Source organism: Nyctereutes procyonoides, unplaced genomic scaffold (assembly GCF_905146905.1).
Source record: "Nyctereutes procyonoides isolate TBG_1078 unplaced genomic scaffold, NYPRO_anot_genome, whole genome shotgun sequence".
Lineage (NCBI taxonomy): Eukaryota > Metazoa > Chordata > Mammalia > Carnivora > Canidae > Nyctereutes > Nyctereutes procyonoides.
The window spans coordinates 11,111,951-11,138,536 of NW_026575140.1; the positions used below are offsets into that span (position 1 = coordinate 11,111,951).

Here is a 26,586-nt window from a genome sequence, read left to right on the forward strand (position 1 = left end):
GTTTGAGGTTCCCTCAAAACACTCTATCATAACCCTTCTATTTTTTTTCATCGTAAGCACTTCCAAATTGCCCACTGCTGCAGTTAATGATTCCTAGGATTCCCATGTCTCCTTCATGGAACACAACTTAGTGTTTTGTTTTTTTTTTTCCTCTCACTTACTTTACTTAGTGAAGTCCAATGTCTTTTCATGCAAATATGAGAGCCTCTGCCTTCCACTTTTCCTTCCAAACACTTGGCCCTTATAACTGTTAGCTGTATAACTCCCTAGTTGATGAAACCATCACAATCTGGATAGTCATTTTTCCGTCTTTGGGATAACATTTCACTTGATTTAAGAGTCATCTCAGGACTAACCTGTGGGTCTTCCTGTAGAGGAATATTATTCTCAAGGTTAGATTTGTTCCATTCCAACTTTTGTGTGATGCTTGGGCTGAGTTCATGGTTCCTACTAAAGAAGGATGTGCATCAAAGTAGAATACTGAGTCAATAAGCCTCGGTGCTAGAAAAGACAATGGTCGTTTCATACAACCCCCTACCTCCACTCCAATTTATAGAACCAGAAACAAAGTTTGGGAGACATGAGCACTTTTCTTTCCAAAGGCCAGTCCTTAACTTAGGTGCTGAACCAGGTTTAGAAGCTTGGTGGCCTAGAGCCCAGTGTAGTGTTTTTATGCCACACTATTTTTAATCTTCTCATTTGCCTAGTGCTGTAGATTAAATGTTTATGTCCCCCCAAAATTCATGTGTTGAAATTCTAATCCCCAAAATCATGGTATTAGGAAGTGAGAACTTTGGGAGGTGATAGTTCAAAAGATGGAGCCCTCATGAATGGGATTAGTTCCCTTATAAAGAGGCTACAGATCACTCCCTTTCCCTTACAGCACTGTAAAGTCACAGCAAAAAAAACAAAAACAAAAACAAAAACAAACAAAAAAAACACAGCTGTCTCCAATCTTCTGGCAACTTAATCAGGGATTTCTCAGCCTCCAGAACTGTGAGAGATTTCTATTGTTCATAAGCTACCCAGTTTGTGATATTTTGTTATCGTAGTACAACCAGCCAAGACACCCAGTGTGGAAGTCATTTGTGACATTCACCAACATTTCCTTTAAAGGATAAAGGAAGAAGTCAGCCATAGCTGTATGACTTGTTTTGGCCAATGAAATGTGAGCAGAGGTGAAGTGTGTCACTTCCACTTTAAGAACCCCTGTGTTCCCTCTCTGCTGCCATGGCAACAGGCAACATAGTAGATGAAGTTCTACTAGCAAAGGACAATGAAGAGCAGCCCCAGCTGACTCATAAAGGACATGTGGCACAGTGAGAAACTTTCATGGCTTTAAGTCCCTGAGATTTGGGAGTTGTTTGTTACTGCAACATCACCTGGCCTCTCCCACCTGAGTAAGCCTGAGCTACATCTCCACTCCCATAATGCATCTCTGTGTGCAAAGACTAAAGAGGGTAAACACCCATGCAGCACATCAGAACACAACCCCATAAAACATTCCAAATTCCATGTCTCACTAGGATTCTTTCTTCCTCTTGGCTTATATTAGGGGTGGGGCATGTGGTTCATTGCAAAGAATGAGTATTTTGATAACTTCTCATTCTTGGAACTATTCTGCAGGTAAGTGCCTGGTGGAAATTTCCTCTAGCCTTAGAGTGAAAAACATAATAAATTAGATTACTTTAATAAGTCAGTGCATTATGACCTGAAATACATCATCCTATACTTACACACATACCTGTGCAACAATCTTTGGTTTTCCCTGAGACTTTTTATATAGATAATTCTCAGCACTCACCAAGTTTCATAACTTTACAAGCACCAACATTATAGTAACCTGATACTTAAAAAAAAAAAAAACCCTACATCATCAGATATTTCCAAAGTAACAGTTATAAATTAATGGCAGCTCCTCAAGGAGTAGTAAGACAGTCTGTGAGACCCTGGGTAAGTCTCTTGGCTTCTCTGGACTTCAGTTTCTTCCTCTGTAAAACAAGATTAGTAATAATGTCTACTTCCTAGGATTACCCTGCAAATGAAGGTAGGTTGTGCACATTCTGTCTGGTTCATAATTAGCGCATAATGTTAACTATAAAAGAGCCATTGGATACTTAACATAGAAAGTAAGATCATCTCAGAACTTTTGCTTTCCAAGAAACTGTGAATTCAGAAATGATTTAGTCTACCAAGTGTTGGTTTTTGGAAAAAGATGTAATCCCTTGGTTCTGTCTTTCTGGTGAAGGTGTTAACACACTTTTGAAAACACAGATGGACAGACAAGTAGGTATTGTTAAGGGTTTGGGAAGTTTCGCCCAGCTCTCTGCTGAAAGCACACATCCGGATGGGAAATTTTTAAAGGGTCAGGCTCATTTCTACTTTTACCATCTTAAATTCTTGGACTTTTGCAGGTTTATAACAAAGCTCAGAAAATGCTAAAGCTTAAAGGAGAAATGAGAGGTGCCAAGGAAATGAAAGATAAAGTAAGTCTCCTAACTCTCCTACACACATGGAGTTGACTCTGTGTTACAATGAACTTCTTTTCAAGTTTCATGATTCAAAATTCTAGTAATAAGGAATATTACTCAGCCATTAGAAATGACAAATACCCACCATTTGCTTTGACGTGGATGGAACTGGAGGGTATTATGCTGAGTGAAATAAGTCAATCGGAGAAGGACAAACATTATATGGTCTCATTCATTTAAGGAATATAAAAATTAGTAAAAGGGAATAGAGGAGAAAGGAGAGAAAATGAGTGAAAATATCAGTGAGGGTGACAAAACATGAGAGACACCTAACTCTAGGAAATGAACAAGGGGTGGTGGAAAGGGAGGTGGGAGGGGAGGTTGGGGTGGCTGAGTGGTGGGCACTGAGGGGGGCACTTGGTGGGATGAGCACTGGGTGTTATGCTATATGTTGGTAAATTGAACTCCAATAAAAAAAATAATTAAAAATTTAAAAAAATTCTAGTAATAGGCATCCCAGAATATCACAAAGAGAGGTAGACAACAGACGATAGCATTTAAGGAGCCCAGACTTGAGTTAGGTGGGTCAGGGTCCATATCTAATAGCAGTATAATACTGGGCATGTTACTTACCCTCTCTGAGCTTTCTTTCCCTTACCTAGAAAATATGAATAATTAGCACCCATTTCAACTGTTTGCCACAAGGTTTAAGTAAGATACCACCTGTAAAATACTAGTTCTTGGGACATAGGAAACATTTAAAAGATAGTAACTATTGTTGCCAACATTGTCTCTTGATCTGGAATGATATGGAAATGGAGTGTTTTCATTAGTCTAATATTTTGGTCAAACTGTGTTTACCTATTCCCTGACTTGTTCCAGAAAGCATTTAAGGGGGATGTTTAGATTATCGTAGGAGTGTCCCATACACAAAACACATACATTATGTGTATGTGTTATACACATAAAAGTGTATAACATATACTTTTAACAGACCTTCTATCAGGAGATGAACAGTTTCTAAAAGAGGTGTTTCAGCTCCTTTCCTGCTGGATTACTGGAGGTAGCTGTACAGGATTTGCTGTATGTTCTGCAGGGAACAAGGATCTGGGATGGATATTCTAGAAGGGCATTTCCTCATTCAATTGATATCTTTGGACCACCTTCAATGTGCCAGACATTGTTCTAGGGACTGAGGATAAAGCAGTGAACAAAACAAAGTTCTGTGTTCTCCAGAGCTTATTTTCTAGTAAAATAATTTCTCCAAAGATATGATGGAAAAAAGTATGTAGAAACTTTCCAAGTGCCAGTAAAAATCAGCCCATATTCCATAGGTGGCTGACCTCTGCCATATGCCATGTGTATCCTAAACCATCTATTTATGTAGTGTGCCAATTTTTTAAAGAATTTAGAGCACAATAAAATATACTCATTCTTCACTAGATGAACAAAATTGGTTCCAAAATTTTTTGCTCACAGGCAAACCTTGTATAAGTGCCCATTAATTCCCATTTAAATAATAAAAAACTACAATGTTTTTATCTATAGAAAAGTAAACTCAGGGATCAAGTTAATAATAGTAATAACAGTACTTAAAATTACTGTAGATAACTGTAAACTCCTATTACACAAGTAAAATGTAAAAATGCCTGAAGCAATGATAATTTTTAAAGTTTTATGCTTTTGAAAATCTACCTCTCATGAGAAATTGATACATGTTGAATGGTGGTAGTGGTTAAAAGTGGGTTTTCCATTGTTTGTTAAAGATTTGTCTTTATCCTCAGATAAAAAAAGATAATCTCCCAAAGATTATGATCTTTATGGTGTTATTGGTTGACTCCAAAATTACTCTGGAAACTTATACTCAAGTCTTCTTGTTCGAGTGCCAAATCCTTGATGGAATGCTGCCATCTTAAATCTTTGTAACGCTCTTGACTTCTAAAGTGCTTCTGAATCACAAGCCTCAGTTTAACATCAGCTTCCTCCAAGAAGAAGCATGAGACATATCTGTCAATACTTTGAAGTCTAGAGCAAAATTTCTTCCCATCTTTGGAAATGTGTATTCGAGAAGACATGCTCCTTGAAAAAGACCCATTGAATCAATATACAAAATTTGCTTCAGTAAACAATCTATTTTCCAGTAACTATCATGATTACAACTGTGGTAACAGCACTCACCATTTTGCCTGCAGTTGGCAGCTGCTGCTGATGTCACATGCCTTCAAGCAGTGACCAGGTCCCAACTTCGTATAAGCATAACTGGGGTATCTGAGTGCATGGCTTACGTAACTGAAAACTCACCTAGCAGCAGAAGCTTGTGATTTCAGCCTTCATTAATGGCTTCAGATCTAGAACAAGATCAGATGGTGCCTGAGGGTCAGGATTATGACTCTCAGCTCCTCTCATGACCCGGTACTGGTTACAGAGCTTTGATTGATGAAATGTCAGATTAAATCAATTCCTGCCACATATTGATACTCAAAAGGCATCTGCCTGGAATTTAGCCTTCATAAAGTAGATAGGATTAGAAATAGTGTACAGTGACCTCTGTGCAAAATATTAGCAAGAAATTACGTTTACTGGAACCTCAGAAACACTTGCATTTCTTGGAGTTCTGAAATGAGCACATCCTCTTCTTACAGCTTACCTATAGTAAAAAATATTTTGTTGTGCATTGGAATCACCTCATCACTCTCACAGCATTTTCACGCCTGTTCTGATGAATAAAAACCCCTGTATGATTTGGACTTTAGGAGTGAATAGTTCGGTTTTGATTTCAAAAGCAAATTTCATTTGACATCCAACAAAACACATTTGTTATTCAATTGGTTTATGAAATCCTCAAAGAAAGAATTATTTATTTCAAGGCTCTTGTTTTCTGAATGAAGAAATTGCCTCAGAGACTCTGAGTCAATGCTAATGTCCAAATTAGATGAGATCATCTACATTAAAGATCCAATTCTGAAGTCCTGTTGGTGCCTTAGAATGGGGGCAAACAGGCTTCTACTCAGAAGACATCTAAAACTAGAGGGAGAGGAGTTTTTTGTTGGCCTGACAGAAAGAAGGCATTTAGCTTTTAAGTTGGAGAGGCTCAAGTTGTACATCATTGCTACTTTGTTAATGAGTCCACAGTGTGCCAGGCTCCATATGGAACAATCTGGTAACATGGTCCTCACTTTAAGATGTATGTATTCAGCATTAAGGCAAGAGTATAGAGCATTTGACACTTCCATAGAACAGGCATTGTATTGTCACGTAATCTGCCCATAGATGACAAAGAAAGAGTCCTGTGGCAAGAGGGGGGGAGATCGCTAGGGTCTCAGTCCCCAGAGAGCCTCTCTTCCCTATTCCCAGTGTGGCAGCAACAAGAAAAGGAGTTTAAGGCACTAGAATCAAACTGCTGCTCCTTGTCAGGTCAAGGATTTTGTTTTCTAGTTAGAAAACAGTGTCTAGGGGATCCCTGGGTTGCGCAGCGGTTTGGCGCCTGCCTTTGGCCCAGGGCGCGATCCTGGAGACCCGGGATCGAATCCCACGTCGGGCTCCCGGTGCATGGAGCCTGCTTCTCCCTCTGCCTGTGTCTCTGCACCTCTCTCTCTCTCTCTCTCTCTCTCTCTCTCTGTGACTATCATAAATGAATAATAAAAAAAATTTAAAAAAAAAGAAAACAGTGTCTATACACCTTTTTTTTTTTTTTTTTTTTTTAGCTGCTCTACACATATTCTCTTAAGAGAGTCCCTGGCAAATTGTTGTAATGGTAATTACATGCTTGGGGCAGTTGACATCCACTGTTATTTTTCTGAAAGTGAGGAACAAGGGACAGGAGCAAGAGAGGAAGAGTTTTGAGATAATGAAATCCTTTTAATGACAGAGCCATGCCGTTAACCTAATTAAACTGTAAAGTGGTAAAAAAAAAAAAAATCCAGGTACTAAATGGAAATGAAGAAATAAATCAGCTGAGACAGCAGCAGTTCTGGGAAACCTTCTGAATTCCGAATACTCTGACATTGCGGTGTCCGATTCTCGTGGTTATCCTCTGGCCCCTCGGCCTTGTGCAGAGGTCTCTTAAACTGACCTGTCCAGTAAGGCTTGATTTACAATGTCCATATCAGGTCTCCAGCTCCCCTGGGAATGAGTGTTATGTAGCTCATACATTTAAGAAGCCAAAGCAATCAGTGGAATATGGTGGTAGATCACTGGCTACAGGGTCAGAAGAGAAGAACTCTCCTCATTCTGCTGCTAACCAGCTTTGGGACCTCGGGCACCATCGTCTGGATCACCTTACCATTTCTGTGCACCCATGGCTTGCTTCTCTGTGTTTTGCTCCTGAAACTCTCTTAGAAGAATTGCCCTTGGGCTATTGGGGTCACTTTGCTCATAAGAGCAGAGAGCTGAAATTCCTTGGGAGCTTATATCCTATGGGGCAACCCTTAGCCATTGACTGACTGATAATGAGTCTGACAGCCCAGCTTTTGCAGCTAATCAAGACAAACTCTGAGATGGAACTTACACTCCAGAGTTCCCTGCGGGATCACACTACAGTTACTGCCTAAAGGACTTTGTCTGAAATCATGCCCTTCACTGGCTTTTTTCCTCCTCCTTGTCCTGCTTCCTCCACTTGTTGATTTCTCTTGGGAGAGTTTCTTTAGTAGATGCCAGGAATCCTTGCCAAAGTGCCTACTCTGGATAACCTAATCTAAGATAAGCATCTACCACAAAACGAGGAGTCTCAGTTCCAGCATCTAAAACTCAAAGGTCCCTGGGTGGCTCAGTGGTTTCGCACCTGCCTTTGGCCCAGGGCGCTATCCTGGAGTCCCGCGTCGGGCTCCTGGCCTGGAGCTTGCTTCTCCCTCTCCTCTGCCTGTGTCTCTGCCTCTCTCTCTCTCTCTATGTCTATCATAACTAAATAAAAATAAAAATTTAAAAAATAAAAATAAAAAAATAAAATAAAACTCAAAGGTGGTAGGACTTGTCCTCTTGTTATGAAGAGTCTGCACAGCGATAGGACTAAAGCACTGGACAGGTTCACAAAGAGCTTCTTCCTGATTTCTTTTCATACCGTTGCCACCCACAACACTGGCAGTGGAAGGGGGCATCCTAGTGTGATGGGGTACTCACTTTCTTACCACAGCTCTACAACCCCAACCCTACCCAAGTTACTTTGCTCCACACCCTCTATTTTAATCTCAATCATTAATTTCCATTCTGATCTAGTTGTAATTAGCTAATCTTTTTCACTCGTAATCAAAGACAGATTATCCTATGCTATCAGCCCAGGGATTTTACTTTTATTCTCCTTGGTCTACATCTCCACCAAAAAGCACTAGGTTTACAGGTAAGGGAGGTCTTTTGGTTTAGTGGGCAAAAGAGAAAGTTAAGACACTTCAGAATCCACATTAACTCCATCACTGATTCACTATAGTCCTGACAAGTTCAACTGACATCTCACTATGTTCAGTTCATCAGTGCCAGAGCCATTAATATTTATAGACAGTCTGGTAGGTGCCTGGAATTATTCTAGGCACTGACTTCCTCTTGAAAAACAGGGGAAGTGTCTGTGATGTACCCACAGCAGTGGGTGAAGATTAATTAATGTAAATAAGTAATTGTCTGAATAGTGCAGAGCACTCAGACACCTTGCAAATGGATACTGTGTAAATGTTACAGTGGATGAGTAATAACAGCCAAGAATTGATGGACAAATTTCCAGCAAATTTAAAGTCTCTGTCAACCAGTTAAGTGAACGAAAGTAAGCATTTTCTTGATAGTTTATAATTGATGCTTTTGTTTTTTGACTGCCTAGGCGGGGGAGAGAGACAGAGAAGTGAGCAACCTGAACAGCAAGCTCTTGAGCCTGCAAGTTGACATCAAAAATCTGCATGATGTCTGCAAGAGACAGGGGAAGACCTTGCAGGAGAATCAGCTCTGTGTGGAGGAGACGATGATGAGCAGCAGCCACGTAAGGAACTGAGCAGCTGCTACCCACCTTTGCTCCCTCAACTTCCACCTCTGTTCCCTTGGGCAGGAACAATAATAGAAAATTCTTCCACTAGTCATTCAAGAACATTTATTGAGCAGGCAATGAGAGAGAATTAAACACACATACCCTATAACACACATACACACAAAAACCCCATCCCTGCCCTCACGAGTTTTCCATTTAGCTATCTCCAAGGCCATCTACTTTCGAGGCCCTGTCTTTTCCATATCTGCCCTTTCACATCTGGATTTGCAACACCTGAGGCCCATTGTCCTGAAAAGACCAAATCATAGTTATATAAGGAGAGTAGCATCTCCTAATGGATTTTAGACAAACTTCTAAATCAACCATGAAGATAACAACTGTCCCACTACTCAGAGGTGTCACTTCTCAGGAGCAGGTGATCTTTGTTGCCCCATCATCAGCTCTCTGCCTACAAGCTTTTCTTCTGGATGCAGGAACCCAGAAGCAGCTCTCTACCAATGACTGATGGAGAGATGGTGAAACAACCTCTCTCTCTCGCCCCTCAGTCTTAGAACACTCCAGACATGCTCTTTGCTCTGTCCCTGGCGTTCCTCAACAGGACCCTGTGCCAGCTGCCTATAGCGGGAAGTAAGCTGATAACACAGTCTTCAGCAGCTCACTTCCTTTCATTGTCTCATTTCTTCACCTATCCACCTGAGTTTCCCAAGATCACTTCCCACGTAAACCCCTACTTGACACTCAGTCCCTTGACACAGGGCTTGTTTCCAGAGGTGTGTGAGCCAAGATACCCGGTAACATTTGGCCTACACATGTGTAAACAGTGGCATGATCATCTTCTCCTGGCATGACTATCTTTTTTGAACCAATACTTACCTGTAGACCAAGCAGTTCATCAGCTGAGGCAACTTCATTTCAGCCTGAGGTTTTCTGTCTTTGGAAACTCTAGTGCTAGGGTCTGTAAACCAGTCTCTAAATTTATCCCCCTAAGCTGGGGAGCCATCTGGGAAATATTTTCCCATAGCTCTCTCACAACTTTGGGTTTACAAGAATGCCTTACCTGCAGTCTTCATTTCCTTTTGAATCCTTGGCAAACATGAAGCATGTACCAGTTGCACAGACCTGTCACTAGACCCCCAAGTTAGCCTTAGCTACCATTTAAGACTCCACTGTCTTCCACATTTGTGGTCAAGGATCCAGTCTCTCTTAATTGTGTCTGTTAGAGCTCTTCTAGGACTCACCATCTCCCTATGGAAACCACAAATTGTTCTGCAATTCCCTAAAAATTCATACCAACAAAGCAATTCCACCTTATCTTACTGAGTGTTACTGTCCTTTCCTTAGGAGGTCACAAACATAGAAAAATCCATTGGTTTTCTTAAATGGATCTCAGGAAGAATATTATCATAATTTATTTCTTCCTAAATATTAACATTTTAGGATATTTTCACCATTGCTGCCACAAGTTTATTTATTCCCCCAGTCAGGAAAAGCCATGTGGTTTATAAATGTACCTAGCAACTTGGAGGGAGAAAGGTATTAAATCGCATTTTATTATTCTAATTGCCCAGAAGAAGGTCTAACAGCTTGAAATAAGCTTTAAAACAGGATCTTTTTTTTTCCCTAGCACTTAGTGCAGAATTTAAATTGCAGGCTATGCATACAAATACACAATTAGATGTAGACTTATACTCATCACTCAGAAAATCCCTGCAAGATCTGCCCTCTACAAGGAAATGTAACATGGGACCAAAGAGGAAACCCAAGACTTTGTGAAATTTTTGAGTAATATCTAACAAGGATCTGGAGAAATGAGCCAGAGGTCATAGTTCAAAACTGCAGTTAGGAAAGAAAATTAAAAATCTACATCAGATGTTATGTGTAAGTATGGGGGAGGGAATAACCTTATAAATCAAGAATATGTTATGCTCCAAAACTCAGGAATGAAGATAGGACTAGGATGAAGCAAATGAGTACATAGGGTGCAACATTTACAGGGAACTCCTCAGGTGCCAACCCTGAGCTTGCATGCCACCTCCCCTGCCCCCCCACCCCGACTGAATACCTCCTTAAAATTTGCACCTCAGGGATCCCTGGGTGGCACAGCGGTTTGGCGCCTGCCTTTGGCCTGGGGCGCGATCCTGGAGGCCCCGGGATCGAATCCCACATCGGGTTCCCGGTGCATGGAGCCTGCTTCTCCCTCTGCCTATGTCTCTGCCTCTCTCTCTCTCTCTCTCTGTGACTATCATAAATAAATAAATAAATAAATAAATAAATAAATAAATAAATAAAATTTAAAAAAAAATTGCACCTCACTTGTCCCACTGTAGTCCTGACCCTGCCCAGGAACCAAAAGAGTGCCTCAGTTAAAGTGAAAGGAGAAAAGAACAGAGATATCATAATAAAAGGATGACCAAATTAGAAAAAGAAAGGTCTTTCTGAGCAATTGCCCAGGCCCCTTTGGCCCTGGTGGTACCATGGGGATTATACTCTGATATTTAGTAAGCCCAGATTGTCAAACTCATCTTTGAAGTGCATGAATGACACTATTCTTAGCATAAAACTATGTAAAGAAGTTTGATTTCTGAAGATAAAAGTAACTAGTTGAGTATGGGTTAATACCTCCTTGATGGAAATTATGACACAGAAATATCATTTTGAGTCATTGGAAATGACAAAAAAAATTTTTTTAAGTGGAATTGCTAAATACAATGTGGGATCTGGGATTGGACCCTGGAACAGAAACAAACAAACCTTAGTGGAAAAACTGATGAAATCCAAATGAAGTATGTAGTTAAGGTAATAATAATCTACCAACGTTAATTTCCTAGTGGGACAAATGCACCTCAATTATGTAAAATGTTAACCTTAGGGACAGATGGACGAAGAGTAAATGGGAACTCTATATACTACTTTTGCAATTTTTCTGTAAATCTAAAATTATTCTGACATTAAGAGGTTTTTTTTTCTTTAAAGGGACTCTCTGGTAAGCAGAGCTCACAGATGAGAAAAATGTCTAAACCATAAAGATGTATCCAAAAGAAATGCATATCATTTGGACACCCAGTCCTATACCAATACAAGAAAGTATAAGAAATGTACTTTATAGAGGATATAAAAAATAATTGATAAACCTATCTAGTGATAAAAGGCTAACCCAGGGTTACAGGGAAAATATTCCATTTAACACCTCAAAGATAGGGAAAGAAGTTCACGGCAATGACTGGGGAAAGATGAGACTTTCAGTTCTTAAATGAAGGGGAAAAAGCAGCAGGGATCCAGTTACCAGAGTAATGCCAACCGGAGACAGAAAAGAACGCAAACTAGAATAGGGAATAAAATGGTTAAAAAGTATTTTGAAAAGCCGCTTTAGGCAAATCAGCAGGACCTGATGACATACTTTGAAGAGTACTTAAGGAATTGGCAGGTGTTATTACATAGCTGCTAGCGATTATTTTTGAGAACTCAAGAGGATAAAGAAAGTCCCTGTAGACTGAAAAAGGGTAAATGAAGTGCTCATCTTTTTAAAAAGGGAAAAAGGACAATCCTGGTAATTATAGGCCTGTCAGCTTAACTTCAATATCAGGGAAAATATAGAACTTAACATCAATCAATTAGCATCAACTTGAAAAGCACAAAGTATTGGGTAGAAACCAAAGTGACTTCTCAAAAGGCAAATCATGCCAGGCCAATTAATTTCCTTCTGTGATCAAGTAGCCACATAGGCAAGGAAAGAGCAATAGCTATAATCTCTTTGACCATAAGTACAGCTGAAAAATTGACTAAATATGAGAACAGGTTCCTACTGGTGGCCAGTGTGCTCTCCATCTTTTAAGACAGCTAGGACCTGTATAGAAATCTATCTGAGAAACATGGTGGACCAGACATCCTCTTGAATCATGTCCAACTCTGGATGATAACTTCAAGAACTAATCTTACTTTGGAAGATTACTTCCAACTTGCTCGTTTTCCCCAAATATCAGTTTAAAACTCAAAGCAGAATCTAATAAAATGTCTATGTCTTCACTAGAAAGAAAACTTTAAAAAAGAAGACAAAGAGGCAATAGGAAATGCATTGATGCCTTTATCATACTGCTTTCTGTCACATATATGAGTGAAATGTAGGCTTAATCTATAGCATGTGATTTTCTATTTATTTAGAATTAAGAAAAATAATCTTTTGAATACTTAAGGATAAATAAGTAGAAATTTAATAGGTCCCAAATAAGTCTAGGCTTTTCTCCAAGACTTTGAAACTTGATTCCTCTAAACCCATAGGTATCTATAGTGTACAAATGTTTAAAATTCTCACTCAAGGAAACTGCAGTTTCTCTGCAGATATGAGCAATTCTTGGATCTTTCCAACCAGACAGATTTGGTCAGGTGCTATGTTGGCTCTGTACTGTAAGACTTGAATGAACTCTCATCATCTGGTTGGTCTATCATGTTACCTCAAATCAAAATTAAACCCAGAAGATTCAACATGACCTCTGGGGAAGAGAAATTACTAACAGTTCATTGGTATCACTGATAGGTTGCTAAGCTTTATACACATAGAAAAAGACATGTGTCTTTTAAGCCAAAGAATGATTACGAACACACCTAAGAATAGATGATGTACAGCATGCTAGGAGGGGAAGCCCTACAGAAAAAGTTTGGCTTAGGGGATCCCTGGGTGGCTGAGCAGTTTAGCACCTGCCTTAGGCCCAGGGCGTGATCCTGGAGTCCCGGGATTGAATCCCACATCGGGCTCCCTGCATGGAGCCTGCTTCTCCCTCTGCCTGTGTCTCTGCCTCTCTCTGTGTGTGCCTCTCATGAATAAATAAATAAAATCTTTAAAAAGAAAAAAAAAATGAAAGAAAAAGCACTTCTTTCATTCTTTTGTATAATGAAGAGAAAACAGGGACATGAAATAAGAAGAGGAAGCTAAGAAAGAATGAACAATGAAGAGATCACAGTTAGTTTTCAACCAAGTCACATATACCCATCAGTGGAGAGGCACGTCCAAATCAACAGTTACACACGAGCACTTGAGGGACTAGGAATCCAGTTCCTTAATTGTCAGAGTTCAAGCCAACTTCAAGAAAGCCAAGAAAAATAGAATTTGAGCATAATCTAATAAGGATTTGTTGGGTATCTGCTTCAGTAAAATAAGCCCTCTCAATTAACCCTACCCCAGGATGTTCACTCCTTTGCTTAGTTCTAGCCACATTAGGTATTTATTCTTGACCATGTCTTTTTCCAAGTAGCTTCCCCCCTCCCAGCTTACCTGTGTAGACAGAAGATTTGGGCTGTTAAAACACCCCTGATATGTTTATGTGTGCATGAGCACCCACACACACACCACTTCCGAGTCCCTTCATGGATGAGTTGTGAGAATAGCAGCATTCTTATCTTGAAAAGAATGAGAGCACTTAACTAAAAACATTTAATATAAATGTTGGCAATTATAGCTGCACAGAGTAAATACAAAATTCAGCATTGTTTGGCTTAAGAAAGAAATGTCATTAGCTTCTCTTCAGCCACACACACCAGATATTCAGGCCAAGAGTTCAGCTTCTTGCCTAGGATTTCTTTTGCTGGTGACCATAGTGGTGAACTTCCTTTAGCTTACCCAAGTGGCCCCCAGTCACTCTCACTGGAGAAGATTTTTCCTCTTTTCAATCCCAGATCTCACAGAATTAATCTCATTAAAACTCCATCTTCAGTTACTCAGACCAAAACCTTGAAGTCATCTTGCCTTGGATAACCATCATTTCCGACCATCCCACATCTAACACAGACACAGCCAAATTTGTCTGGTTGAGATCTACTTTCAAAATATATCCATGATCCAACCATTTCTCCCAACTTCCAACTTGGTCCATGTCACCATCCCTTCTTCCCTGCATTCTTCTCTGCCTCCTTGCTGGTCTCTCTGCTTTGGTCTTTGTCTCCCTACAGTTGATTTTCAGTAGAGCAGCCAGTGTGTCCTTTGTAACATCTAAAGGACATCATTTCGCTTATCCATTCAGTACCTTCCAATGTCCTTTTATCTCACTGAAAGGAAAAGTTAAGGTCTTTAGAATGGCCTTATATGGCCCTAAAGGAGCCGACCTCCCTTTTCTTTCTCACCTCATCTTGTACCACTCTCCCCCTTACTGTCTCTGCTCCAGCCAGAACAAAGTGGCTCCTCAGACACCACCAGGCACCTCCCACCTCTAGGCCCTAGCTCTTGCTACTATCTGTCCTTGGAATGTTCCTGCTGCAGATTCCTACCAGGTTCCTTCTCTGCCTCCTTCCCATCTTAGCTCAAATATCTCCTCAATGTGGTCCTCCATGAAAATACTTAACTCAATATTACAGCTGCTACCATGCAAGCATTCCTCATCTCTCTCCCCTGCTTTACTCTCCTCCACAGCACATTTCCTTTTAATACACTACATAATTTATTTATTTAACTTACTGTCTCCCCCCTCCCCATAGATGCAAACTGCATGAAGGCAGGGATTCTGTTTTGCAAACTTCTATATCTCCATTACCTCTACAGTGCTTGACATGTAGTAGGTACACCACGATGTTTGCTAAACAAATTCATTAAAGGAAAGTATCACATCCATACATGGCTACTATGTTAATGCTCATAGCAGCAATATTCAGGATAGCCAAAAACTGAAACAACCCAAATGTCCATTAACTGGTGAACAGATAAACAAAATATGGTATATTCATATAATTCAGCAATAAAAAAGAATAAAATACTGATTCTTGCTATAACTTGGATGAACCTTAAAACATTATGCTAATCAAAAAAAGACAGACACAAAAGATGTATTGTATTATACAATTCCATTTATATGATATATCTGGAAAGGGCAAATCCATAGAGGCAGAAAGCAGATTAGTGGTTGCCTGGAGCTAGGGTAGGAACAAGAGTGGCAAATGGGCAAAAGGGAATTTTTTTGAGGCAATGGAAATGTTCTAAAACCGGATTGTAATAATGGTTGCACAACTCTATAAATTTTCTACAAATCATTGAACTATACACTTAAAGTGGTTAAATTGTATGATATATAAAGTGTACCTCAATAAAACTGTAAAAAAGAAAATGTTAAGTTTAGAAAGTTTGAAAGTACTCTGTTAATGAGGCCAAGGCCACATGCTCAAATTTTGGGAAGCCAATGAGATTGCCTGTTCTCTATTTCCTATCTTGCTTTGATACCTAGCTGTGTGTAAACCTCTAGTCTAGGTCCTACAGAAGCAGACATGGCCCCTGCCCTCCAGGAGTTTATAATCTAAGTAGGAGATAAGATACAGAGAGGTCACTGCAATGCAAAGCAGAATGTGAAATGCCATAGCCAATAAAATCTATGGTATTGGTGCAAAGGCAGCTTTGCAGGGAAAACAAGAAAGAGAGCAAAAACTGGACAGGATTATTTATAAGTAGGAAGATAATAAACAGATGGGAGTTAAAGAACGCCCATGAGGTACCCTCTTTATCCACCTCTCTTTCACATGTCATCAGGGATGTTGGGCAAGAAAATATAGAAACTTCAGTGCAAAGACCTCACCTATACTGAAATAAACAACTCAGGGATGTATCCTACCAGCAGCATGCCTGATACAAAGTAGGTGCTCAACATATGTTTATTGAATAAATGAATGAAAATGTAAGATGGGTCTAGCAGCATTTCAAGTTGATTGTGGATTGGCAGGAAGAGATCTCTCATTCTCCATCTCTCTCTCTCTCTCTCTCTCTCTCTCTCTCTCTCTCACACACACACACACACACACACACACACACACACACTCAGCATTTACAAGGTCACATCTTCCTTCGGGAGGAGAAAACAGATGTGCTTGTACAATTTCTCTGCCTCCCATTTCCCAGCATTCCAGAAAACTATTTCTCCAAGAGCCCACCCAAGTGTTTACCCTTTTATCTAAATCGAGTTTAGTCCAAGAACTCTGACCAGAAATCCATTGCCTTCTAGATCAATTGGGCTATCTTTAAATGTGAAGACAAAAAAAAATTGTATTATTGTGTGTATCTTTATACTACTTTCTAGGTCCTTTAGGTGTATGTTTTTTCTTCTGGCCTAAATAGTATGAATGGTAGATCTAACTAATAGGAAAGAACTAGGATTTTTTTTTCTTCTTTTAAATTCTCCTTACAGGGTGGAAATACAGAATGATGTTTCATTGTGGATAGAATGAAATGTTTAATAAGTGCTCTGTGGGTGAAAGGATGGATAGATGGATGTCAATGATTGAACAAATGAAAAATCTCAAAGAATGAATGCATACTTAGTGACAACCTATGCTTTTTTCATATATTCTATCTGAATTGCAGAATAAGAAACAAACATTAGCATTCGAGAAGTCGCAGATGGAGTTTGAGCCCAGTAAACAGTGCCATCTGAGACAACTCCAACAACTCAAGAAAAAATTGCTAGCCCTTCAGCAAGAACTAGAGTTCCGCACAGAGGAGTTACAGACTTCTTACTGTTCCCTCCTGCAGTATCAGTCCCTCCTAGAGAAGCAGACTTCTGACCTGGTTCTTCTCCACCATCACTGCAAACTGAAAGAAGATGAGGTATAGATAGAATAACTATGGAAATGTCTCCTATACCCATGTACCTACAGAAAACAGGTCACATCTACTAGAAAGCAGACACTGGCCTTACATAGGAGAGCTTCTCTACATCTTGAGCAGGTTTTATCAAATTTCCCTCTTTAATTTTTAATCTTTTTGAAGCTGAGCAGAGGGAACTAAACAGAATGGCATAATTGGGTGAGAGCTCCAGTATCAATATATGTGGGACATGTGATATGTGTGTGACTCATGTGTGTGTGTGTGTGTGTGTGTGTATGTGTGCGTGGTGTGCATATAGGTCCATCACTTCCATCCAATTACCATTGCAATTTAAATGCAAAAGACTCTTGATCTCTGAGGGTTATAAAAAAGGTATAAAGTCCATTAAATGAACCATTTTTAGAAAAAATCAGATTTTGATAATACATAAATTCCTAGCACTTGGATAGCTGGTAAGATAACCAGACATTGAGTCTGAGTCAATCATTGAGAGTACCAGATTGGTCATTTTTTTTCAGGCTGGAGTTTTAGATCATATAGACTTAAGTATATTCTGGACGTTCATTTCCATTCATGTCCCAAGATAGTATTTTTTTTTAAACCAGAAAAAGCATCCTTGTGGAATCCTGAGTAAATTCCAAAGACCAAAACTATAGAATATAAACCAGTTGAGCAGTGGTAACACTAGCAACAGTAAAACTATGGCTTCTAAGTGATGAGATACACAGCCTCCCCCAGAATTTCCTTCCTTTGCATTAGAGATAAAATTCCAAGGACTGTCTAGGATGGTGATATTACTTAAGGACTAATTCCAGGGGCTGTATGAAGGGACTTAAAGAATGTAGAATTTTTTAAAAGGAAATATTATGAGATTTTACTGAAAAGGATTGAGAGGGAATGAAACAGAGAAAGGTTATCCTACAAAATATAATTAAGGACAAAGCCTGTGAACATAAACAATAGTTTAATAAAACTAAAGCAAGGCTGTGTTAAAACTGGCAATTCTTAAACAAGAGTCCAGCCTGAATACAGCGACCCTGAATTAGTTGGGATTCTATTTGGCTGCATGTAACAGAAAACCCCAAAGTAACATTGACTTAAGATAGTTTATTTCTCTGATATAAAAGAAGGCTAGAGATAGGTGGTCTAGGACTGTTACAGGAACTGCATGTGTCATCAGGTACCTAGGATCCTATCTTTTGGGTCCACCATCATCAGCTCAAAACTTCCACTTTCTAGATCTCCTAAGATGGCTGCTGGAGCTCCAACCATCATATCCTTGTTCCAGATAATCAGGAAGGGGGCAGGGGAGGAGGTGGGGAAAAAAAGACACACTCTTCTCTTTTAAGGACACTTTCCAGAAGCCCCACGCAACTTTTATTTATATGTATCATTGGCCAGAGTTAGTCATATGGCTACAGCTACTTCCTGGGAAGCCAAGGAAATGTATTTTAGTGACATGCACTACTGTCCCAAATAAAGTCAAGGCTCAACTACTGAGGAGGAAGGGGAGAATTGATATGGGATCTGGTAAGTAGTAGTCACTAAAAATGACCTCAAGCTGGGAAAAACATTGGAAAAAATTACTAAAGCCATTTGGCCAAGTTTCCCCAAAACTTTGCTGTACAGTAGCATCAAATTTCTGTCTAAGGATGAGTTTCCCAACAGCAGAGCCTAAGACAAGGAGATGAATGTAAAATAGCTAATTCAGGAGATGATCCCAGAGGGAGGGTGGAGAAGTGAATCAAAGTAAGGCAGGAAGCCCATAAAGAAAATCACTATTAAGATCACTGCCAAGGGCACCTGGGATTCAATCTCTCTGGAGAACTCTAGGAGGTAGGACAGGACATGCCTTGGAGTGATCCCGGCCAACCACCCAGTCATTGGTTAAAGGCTGCACCAGAAGGTGTTAAGTCCTCCATACTTGTAACCTGCCTTGTCCTGCTCCTCTCCTTGAGTGGGCTCCTGAAGCCCAGGCATCCCTCAGGCAAAGAGCTGAAGATGCTTGTGATAGGGATGGGTTTAGCATTCAGAGGAACGGTGAGTGCCATGGGAATGTGAGCGAGTCACTGGTAGATACTTATAAACATTTGAATATAAAATATTCCTTCCCTCTTCCCCTTATCTGATAAACTTCTCAAACTAAATGACCTTTTCTTAGGAGGAACTTCAAATGGCAGGCAGCAAGTATAATTAGCTTAGAGCAACAGAATATGTTCTCTCCAAATTCTACACTGAAATATTTGAACCAAAATGAAACCTTCCTGCTCTTAACTCCTTCAACACATGTAACTCTAGGCATACAGTTGAGCATGCTCAGCTGTATGCAGTTGTTTGCTAGTTGTAAATCAGATCTTCCCAAAATTGTAAGAGTGTAAACTCTTTGAGGGAGGAGCCTGTCTTATAGATATATACTCCCTCAGCACCCAAGACATTGTTTATGAGTACTCAATAAATGTCTGTCAGTTGGTTGACTAATTAATCGATTAGGAAGAGAAGTAATCTATATAAGAATTGTGCAAGTCCCAGAGGAACTTGGGGTTGTTCCCCTAGTCTCTCTCAGGAACTTTGCTGTGTGCAGGAGGGACTCCACGTTTTCTAAATTAGATCCCTAGAGAATACCTAGGAAGCAAAGAATACTGGCACTTGAAGCCCTTAAAAAAATGGAGCTATACAAATTCATTCCCATTAATCAACTAACACGTCTTTATTGAGTTTTTACTACATGCCAGGCAGGATGGGAAAGATAATGGTCCCTGCCTTTAAGAAACTTACCATCCAAAAAAAATAAAAAAAAAAAAGAAACTTACCATCCAAATAGGACAATCTTTTTTTTTTATTTCTAATCATTAACATTCTGATACTATATATATTAGCTTTTAAATCTGTGCTGGGCCTGTTCTGTACATAGAATTCTGTACATCTGGGTTTCCAGTTAAACATAAGATTCCTCTGCATGGGGTCTTATAGCCATACCCATTCCTCATTAGATGTTTCCATGAATTCAGTGTGGTTTCTTTCCTACACCAACAGGTGATTCTCTATGAGGAGGAAATGGGAAATCATAATGAGAACACAGGGGAGAAGCTCCATTTGGCACAAGAGCAACTTGCTTTGGCTGGGGACAAGATCGTCTCCCTGGAAAGGAGCTTAAGCCTCTACAGGGATAAATACCAGACTTCCCTAAGCAACATTGAGTTACTGGAGTGCCAAGTGAAGATGTTGGAGGGGGAGCTCAGCGGGATCATCAGTCAGGTAGGACTCACACCAAGCCACTCAGACCAGAAGCTCCAGCAAGTGGACATGCTCCCAGCTGGTCCCTGAGTAACACTCCCTGCCTTCTCTGAGGGAAACCCAAACGTTCAACCAGATGTCCTTCCCTCCCTCGAGCTTTGTAACCCTCAGCTTTCAATTTCCAGTCTCCACATCTCCTTTCAGATTCCTCCTTAGGAATTTTGAGGCTCCTTAATTAATATAAAGTGCCAGCACTTCAAGTAAGGCAAAAATCCAAATACCATATGAGCTCTCAAATCTTCCACATTCTCACAGGGACCTGGCTGGGGGCCTCTTCTCAGTCACAGGACTCATGCAAACCGCGACTTCAGGATCAAACAGGAGGTGAAACCCATGAAAGATAACAAAGAGCCAAAATGCCTGAATCTTTCTTTTTCTTTTAATTGCTTTTTTTTAATTACACAAGTAGTACAATGGCAGAGGCTCCCTAGACAGAATCACAGAGATTAAATGTGAAAGTCTGGGATCCCTGGGTGGCGCAGCGGTTTGGCGCCTGCCTTTGGCCCAGGGCGCGATCCTGGAGACCCAGGATCGAATCCCACGTCGGGCTCCCAGTGCATGGAGCCTGCTTCTCCCTCTGCCTGTGTCTCTGCCTCTTTCTCTCTCTCTGTGACTATCATAAAAAAAAAAAAATTAAAAAAAAAATAAATGTGAAAGTCTGCTTTCAGCCTCCTCTACCCTACTCTCCTCCTGTTAGGTAATCACTTGAATAATCTGTTGGGAATCTTCCTCAGTCTTTTGTTATACAGTTACACATAAATGGTTAGGGTTTTCTTTTTACATAAATGGGTCATTTTATAAATGTGGTTCTACACCTTGCTTTTTAAATGTGTATCTTGACAATTTCCTTTAGTAACTACCTTGTATTCTATGGTGTGACTCTACCATCTACTGACCTATTTTGTCTATTACAAACAAGCTGTAATGAACATCCTTATTCTCATGGAATAATCTCCTAAAGTGGGGATTGCTGTGTCAAAGGATATGCTTACATTTAATGTTTAAATATACTTCTAGGGCGCCTGGGTGGCTCAGCAGTTGAGCATCTGCCTTTGGTTCAGGGTGTGACCCTGGAGTCCTGGGATTGAGTCCCATATCAGGTTCCCTGCATGGAGCCTCTTCTCCCTCTGCCTGTGTCTCTGCCTCTCTCTGTGTCTCTCATGAATAAATAAAATCTTAAAAAAAAAAAGATACTTCTAAATTGAATGCCAGAAAGATTCTACACTTACCAATTATTGTTAGCAAATTGACACTTTTACCAACAATAATTAAGGTCATTTCTCCACACTAGCATGGTACAGGAAGTTGTGCTTTCAATCTTTTTAAGTCGTGCTAAACAGTTGCATAGGGAAAGAAAAAGTTTTCTCATTACATTTTTCATTTCCTTTAGTTCCAACAGTTGTGGGTTGGGTTCCTCCAGGAAGCAGACTCTGAGATGGATTAGCACGTACTATATTTTTTAGAGAGAGCCCTTGGTATCAATACCTGTGAAAGGAAGAAGGAAGCAGGGTTGGGCAGAGGGAAAAGTTGAGCTGTGGTGTGGTCCCAGCAAAGGTCTCCGCCAACCCTATGGGAGTTCTAGGGTTGGATGGATGTTCAAAGGGGTCCCAAACTGGGGGGATGGGAGTTGGCCTTTTACCACTGTGTTGATCAGTTATGGATGTGAGCTGCCCTTAGGCACTTGAAGCCCTAAATAAATAAATAAAAATAAAAAAAAAATAAATCCTGAACCTATTTTTTATTACGTATTTATTTTGTATTGACTTATAGGAGCTTCTTCATATATTACAGGTAATAATGTTTTATTACATATGTTACAAATATCTTCTCTTAGTTTGTAACTTTTCATTTTACTCTATGAATGGTTTTTGTTACCATACCAACATTTTCTTAATTTTTATGGAGTTGAATTTCTCAGTCCTCCTTTATAGATTTTAGGTTTTCTTTCTTTCTTTCTTTCTTTCTTTCTTTCTTTCTTTCTTTCTTTCTTTCTTTCTTTCTTTTTTTTAGATTTATTTATTTATTTGAGAGAGATAGAGAGAGTGTGGGAGAAGACAGAGGGAGAGAGAATTCCAAGCAGACTCCCCATCAAGCACAGAGCCTGACAGCCCAATCTCATGACCCCAAGATCATGACCCAAGCCAAAATCAAGAGTTAGACACCCGACCGATTGAGCCACCCAGGCACCTCTAGGTTTTATTTCTTGCTTAGAAAGGACTTCTCTATTCCCAAGATTTTAAAAGTTTACCTCATTTTTTAGCATTTTTATATTTTTTGTATTTCTATGTTTTTATCTTTAGTCCATCTGGAATTAATATGGATGGGTAGACAGAGAGATAATCTACACACACATGTAGATATATGACTATTGATTTATATAATTTTATGTTTACCAAAAGGGGCCTCCACTTATCCCAACTCTATTTGCTGAACCCTTTCCCCACTGATTTGAATTGCCAACTCTATATGTATATATACTGATTCTTTTTGTTTTGTAAAGATTGTATTTATTTCTTCATGAGAGACACAGAGAGAGAGAGAGGCAGAGACACAGGCCGAGGGAGAAGCAGGCTCCCCACACAGAGTCTGATACAGGACTCAATCCCAGGACCCTGGTATCACAACCTGAGCCAAAGGCAGACACTCAATCACTAAGCCACACAGGTGCCCCAATATACTAATTCTTGTGTACACATGGCTCTTTTTGAACTCTGTTCTTTTGATCTATTTGCCAGTTTTTGCACCAAGACCACAGTTATTTAGCGACTTTAACTGGTAATATGTTTTGCTAGCTCCTTCAGAGCAGGTCCCCCTTTCTTGTTCTTGACTTCCAAATATTTCTTGGCTATTTTTTACATCTTCTTTTGATGAAATTTAGATTTAGGTTGACTTACTTTCAAGTTATATATTAATTTGGGGGAAATTAGCATATTCTGTGGGACATGACATGCTTCTACTTTTATTTAAGTTTACTTATTCACTCTTCAATAAGATTTTATACTTTTCTTCATAGATTTCACATATTTCTTGCTAAGTTTATTACTAGATATAGTACAGTTGTTATTGATTTTATGAGAACTTGTATACATTTAATTTTGTTAACTATTACTGATGTATAGGAAAACTCTTGTTCCATCACCTTATTAAAACTCTCTGACCAATTTTTCAGTGGACTGCTTGGTATTTCTTAATTGTTTTCCTTTTCAACATTCATACAACTTATTTTCTATCTTACTACATTGACCAGGACTCCCAAAACAGTGTAGAATTATAACATCCTTGCTTTCTAACATCTATAGGTATCAGATGCCTATAACATCTATATGCTTCTCATTTTAAAGGAAATATTTCTAGTATTTCACTATTAAGTATAATGTTTGTTCCTGGATGTTTGTTAATATTCTTTCAAGTTGAAGATGTGACTGTCTATATGTAGTTTATCAAGAATTTTTGTCAGAAATGAATGTTGAACTTTATCAGATGTTTTTGTTAGCAGCTATCAAGGTTATCATAGAGGCGGGGTTTTTTTTCTTTACTTTCTTTTTTTAAAAAGATTTTATTGATTTATTTGAAAGAGAGAGAGCACAAGCAGGGAAAGAGGCAGAGGGAGAGAGAGGGGGAAGCAGACTACCAACTAAGCAGAGAGCCTGAGACAGGGCTCGATCCCAGAACCCCGGGATCATGACGTGAGCTGAAGGCAGAGGCTTTACCAATTGTGCCACCCAGGGACCTGAGTATTTTTCTTTAATGAAGTGAATTACATTAATAGATTTTTAGTTATAGGACAATTTCCATGTTCCTGAAATAAACCTTACTTGATCATGACATATTATTATTTGATTTTATTATTTTGCTTTATTTTAATAATAATAATAAACCATTACATTACAATAAACTGCTATATTAAATTTCTTAAAGTTTCATTTTCTGTATCTATTTTCAGAAATGAGATTTGTTTTGATCACTCACATTCTTGTGCTCTCATCTCATGTTGGTGTCTGGATTATGCTTCCCTAATATAAATGAGTTGGAAAGTTTTTATCTCTCTGAATCTCTGGAACTGTTTTTATAACATATAAAATATGCATTTCTTTAAGATTACAAATAAAACCAACTTTCAATCCTTACTTAAGCAATTTACTCTACCTCTTCTAAATTCTTGGACTTTTCCTTTTACTGTAATACTTCCTTGCTAATTCCTTCAGAAACTATTGTGAGTGTTAAGATTTCTCAGTATCTGCATGTCTGAATAAGATGATTTTGTCTTCACTCTTAACTGCTAGTTTGACTGGATATACAAACTTTCAGAAACACCTTCCTTTAAGTCTTTGAAGTTACTGCCACATTATCTTGTACCATCCAGTATTAGAGAGGAATTGTTAGATTTCAGTCTGCTTCTCATTTTTTTGTAAGTCACCAGTTTTATGTCTGAATTCTAGAGGGTTTTAGACTCAAAGTTATTTAGGTTGTTTTTCATTAAGCCTCTCAAAGTTTAACTGATCCTTTTAATCTGAAGATCTACAATTTCTTCAATCCAGAGAATTTTTTTCTATTACTTTTAAATTAATTTCTATTTTTCATCCTGTAGTATTAAGACATTGGACATGTAGATATCATCTTCCTATTCCCTAATTTTTCTATTGTTTTCCATTCCTTTGCCCACTTACACACTAACTTATTTATAAGAATATTATTTATGTTCAATTTTAGACTTCTCACTGACCCTTCTGCAGCTTCTTCAAGGGTAGCTTTCATGCTCATGAACATAAACTATTTCTAACTGTGCCTGAAAAGGCTCAGTTAGGAAAACAAGTTTAATGGAGAAAGATCTACTATCCAAACTGGAACTCTTGCTCTTTTCTGGCTATCTAAATCAGTTCATTTCATTGTTAGTGCAAATCATGTGCATGTAGTAACCTTTATGCATGATTTCAGATGACCTAGAAAAAGACTTTTTTAAATGGTTGTAGGAAAATGGGCATACTCATGCTGATGAGAGTATCAATTGGTATAATTTCTTGAAGGATAATGTGCAATATATACCAAAATTTTAAATATGTCTTAGCAGTCCTACTTCATTAATTTAATCCATATATATACTAAAATAGGTACTTAAAGATTTATGTGCAAAAATATTCATTTCAGCTTCATTTTAGAAAAAACCTTGGAAACAACTATTTTCCTACTAGGAGATTGGATAAACACACTTAAAAGCAATCTAAAAGAGCCAGAAGTACATGAACTAACATGGATAAATTTCTAAGACATCTTTTTAAGGAAAAAAAATCTATTTTTATATTTTATTATATGTGCTGCCAAAGCGAGCACTATTTTTATATTTTAAAAGGACAATGTAGGGATCCCTGGGTGGCGCAGCGGTTTGGCGCCTGCCTTTGGCCCAGGGCGCGATCCTGGAGACCCGGGATCGAATCCCACGTCGGGGTTCCGGTGCATGGAGCCTGCTTCTCCCTCTGCCTGTGTCTCTGCCTCTCTCTCTCTCTGTGACTATCATAACTAAATAAAAAAAAAATTTTAAAAAAAAAAAAAGGACAATGTAATATTATCGGTATTATATAGATTCCTTTGTATTATGTAAATGTATACATAAAGGTCTAGAAGTATATGCACAAATTATCATCTCTGGAGAACACAGCAAGTATGAGATTAGAGGTAGTATAGTCAAAGAGGAATTTAGACTTGCCTATAATGTTATAATGCTTTAGAAAGATAATATATATGTATGTATTATGTGTGCAATTTGAAGTTAATTTTAAAAGAAAAATCAGAAGAGGGGATCCCTGGGTGGCGCAGCGGTTTGGTGCCTGCCTTTGGCCCGGGGCGCGATCCTGGAGACCCGGGATCGAATCCCACATCAGGCTCCCGGTACATGGAGCCTGCTTCTCCCTCTGCCTGTGTCTCTGCCTCTCTCTCTGTGACTATCATAAATAAATAAAAAATTAAAAAAAAAAAAAAGAAAAATCAGAAGAGCACCTGGGTGGTTCAGTGGTTGTCTGTCTTTGGCTCAGGTCATGATCCCAGAGTCCTGAGATCAAGTCCCACATCAGGCTCCCTGTGGATCCTCTGCTGTGTCTCTGCCTCCCTCTGTGTGTCTCTAATAAATAAATTAATTAAATCTTAAAAAAAAAAGAAAAGAAAAGCCAGATAAATCTATGAGCAACAATATGAAAAAATATCCTAAATAAATTGTCAAATGAAAACATAATGTTAGAATAGGGTCTTAGAAGACTTTCATTAGTGAAGAAAAAAAAGCAGCAGGTTATATACAT

At 39.0% G+C, this 26,586-nt stretch overlaps 1 protein-coding gene across 1 annotated transcript in view; it reads left to right on the top strand.

Moving 5' to 3' along the window:
* Positions 1 to 2,474: 2,474 nt before the first annotated feature.
* The window catches only part of PMFBP1 (polyamine modulated factor 1 binding protein 1), a 46,130-nt gene continuing 22,018 nt past the window's right edge, over positions 2,475 to 26,586 (top strand). Inside the window, exons 1-4 of the mRNA XM_055305211.1 lie at positions 2,475 to 2,486; positions 8,272 to 8,427; positions 16,763 to 17,005; positions 20,039 to 20,260. Coding sequence (XP_055161186.1) covers positions 2,475 to 2,486; positions 8,272 to 8,427; positions 16,763 to 17,005; positions 20,039 to 20,260 — 633 coding nt within the window. The remainder of the gene's footprint in view (positions 2,487 to 8,271; positions 8,428 to 16,762; positions 17,006 to 20,038; positions 20,261 to 26,586) is intronic.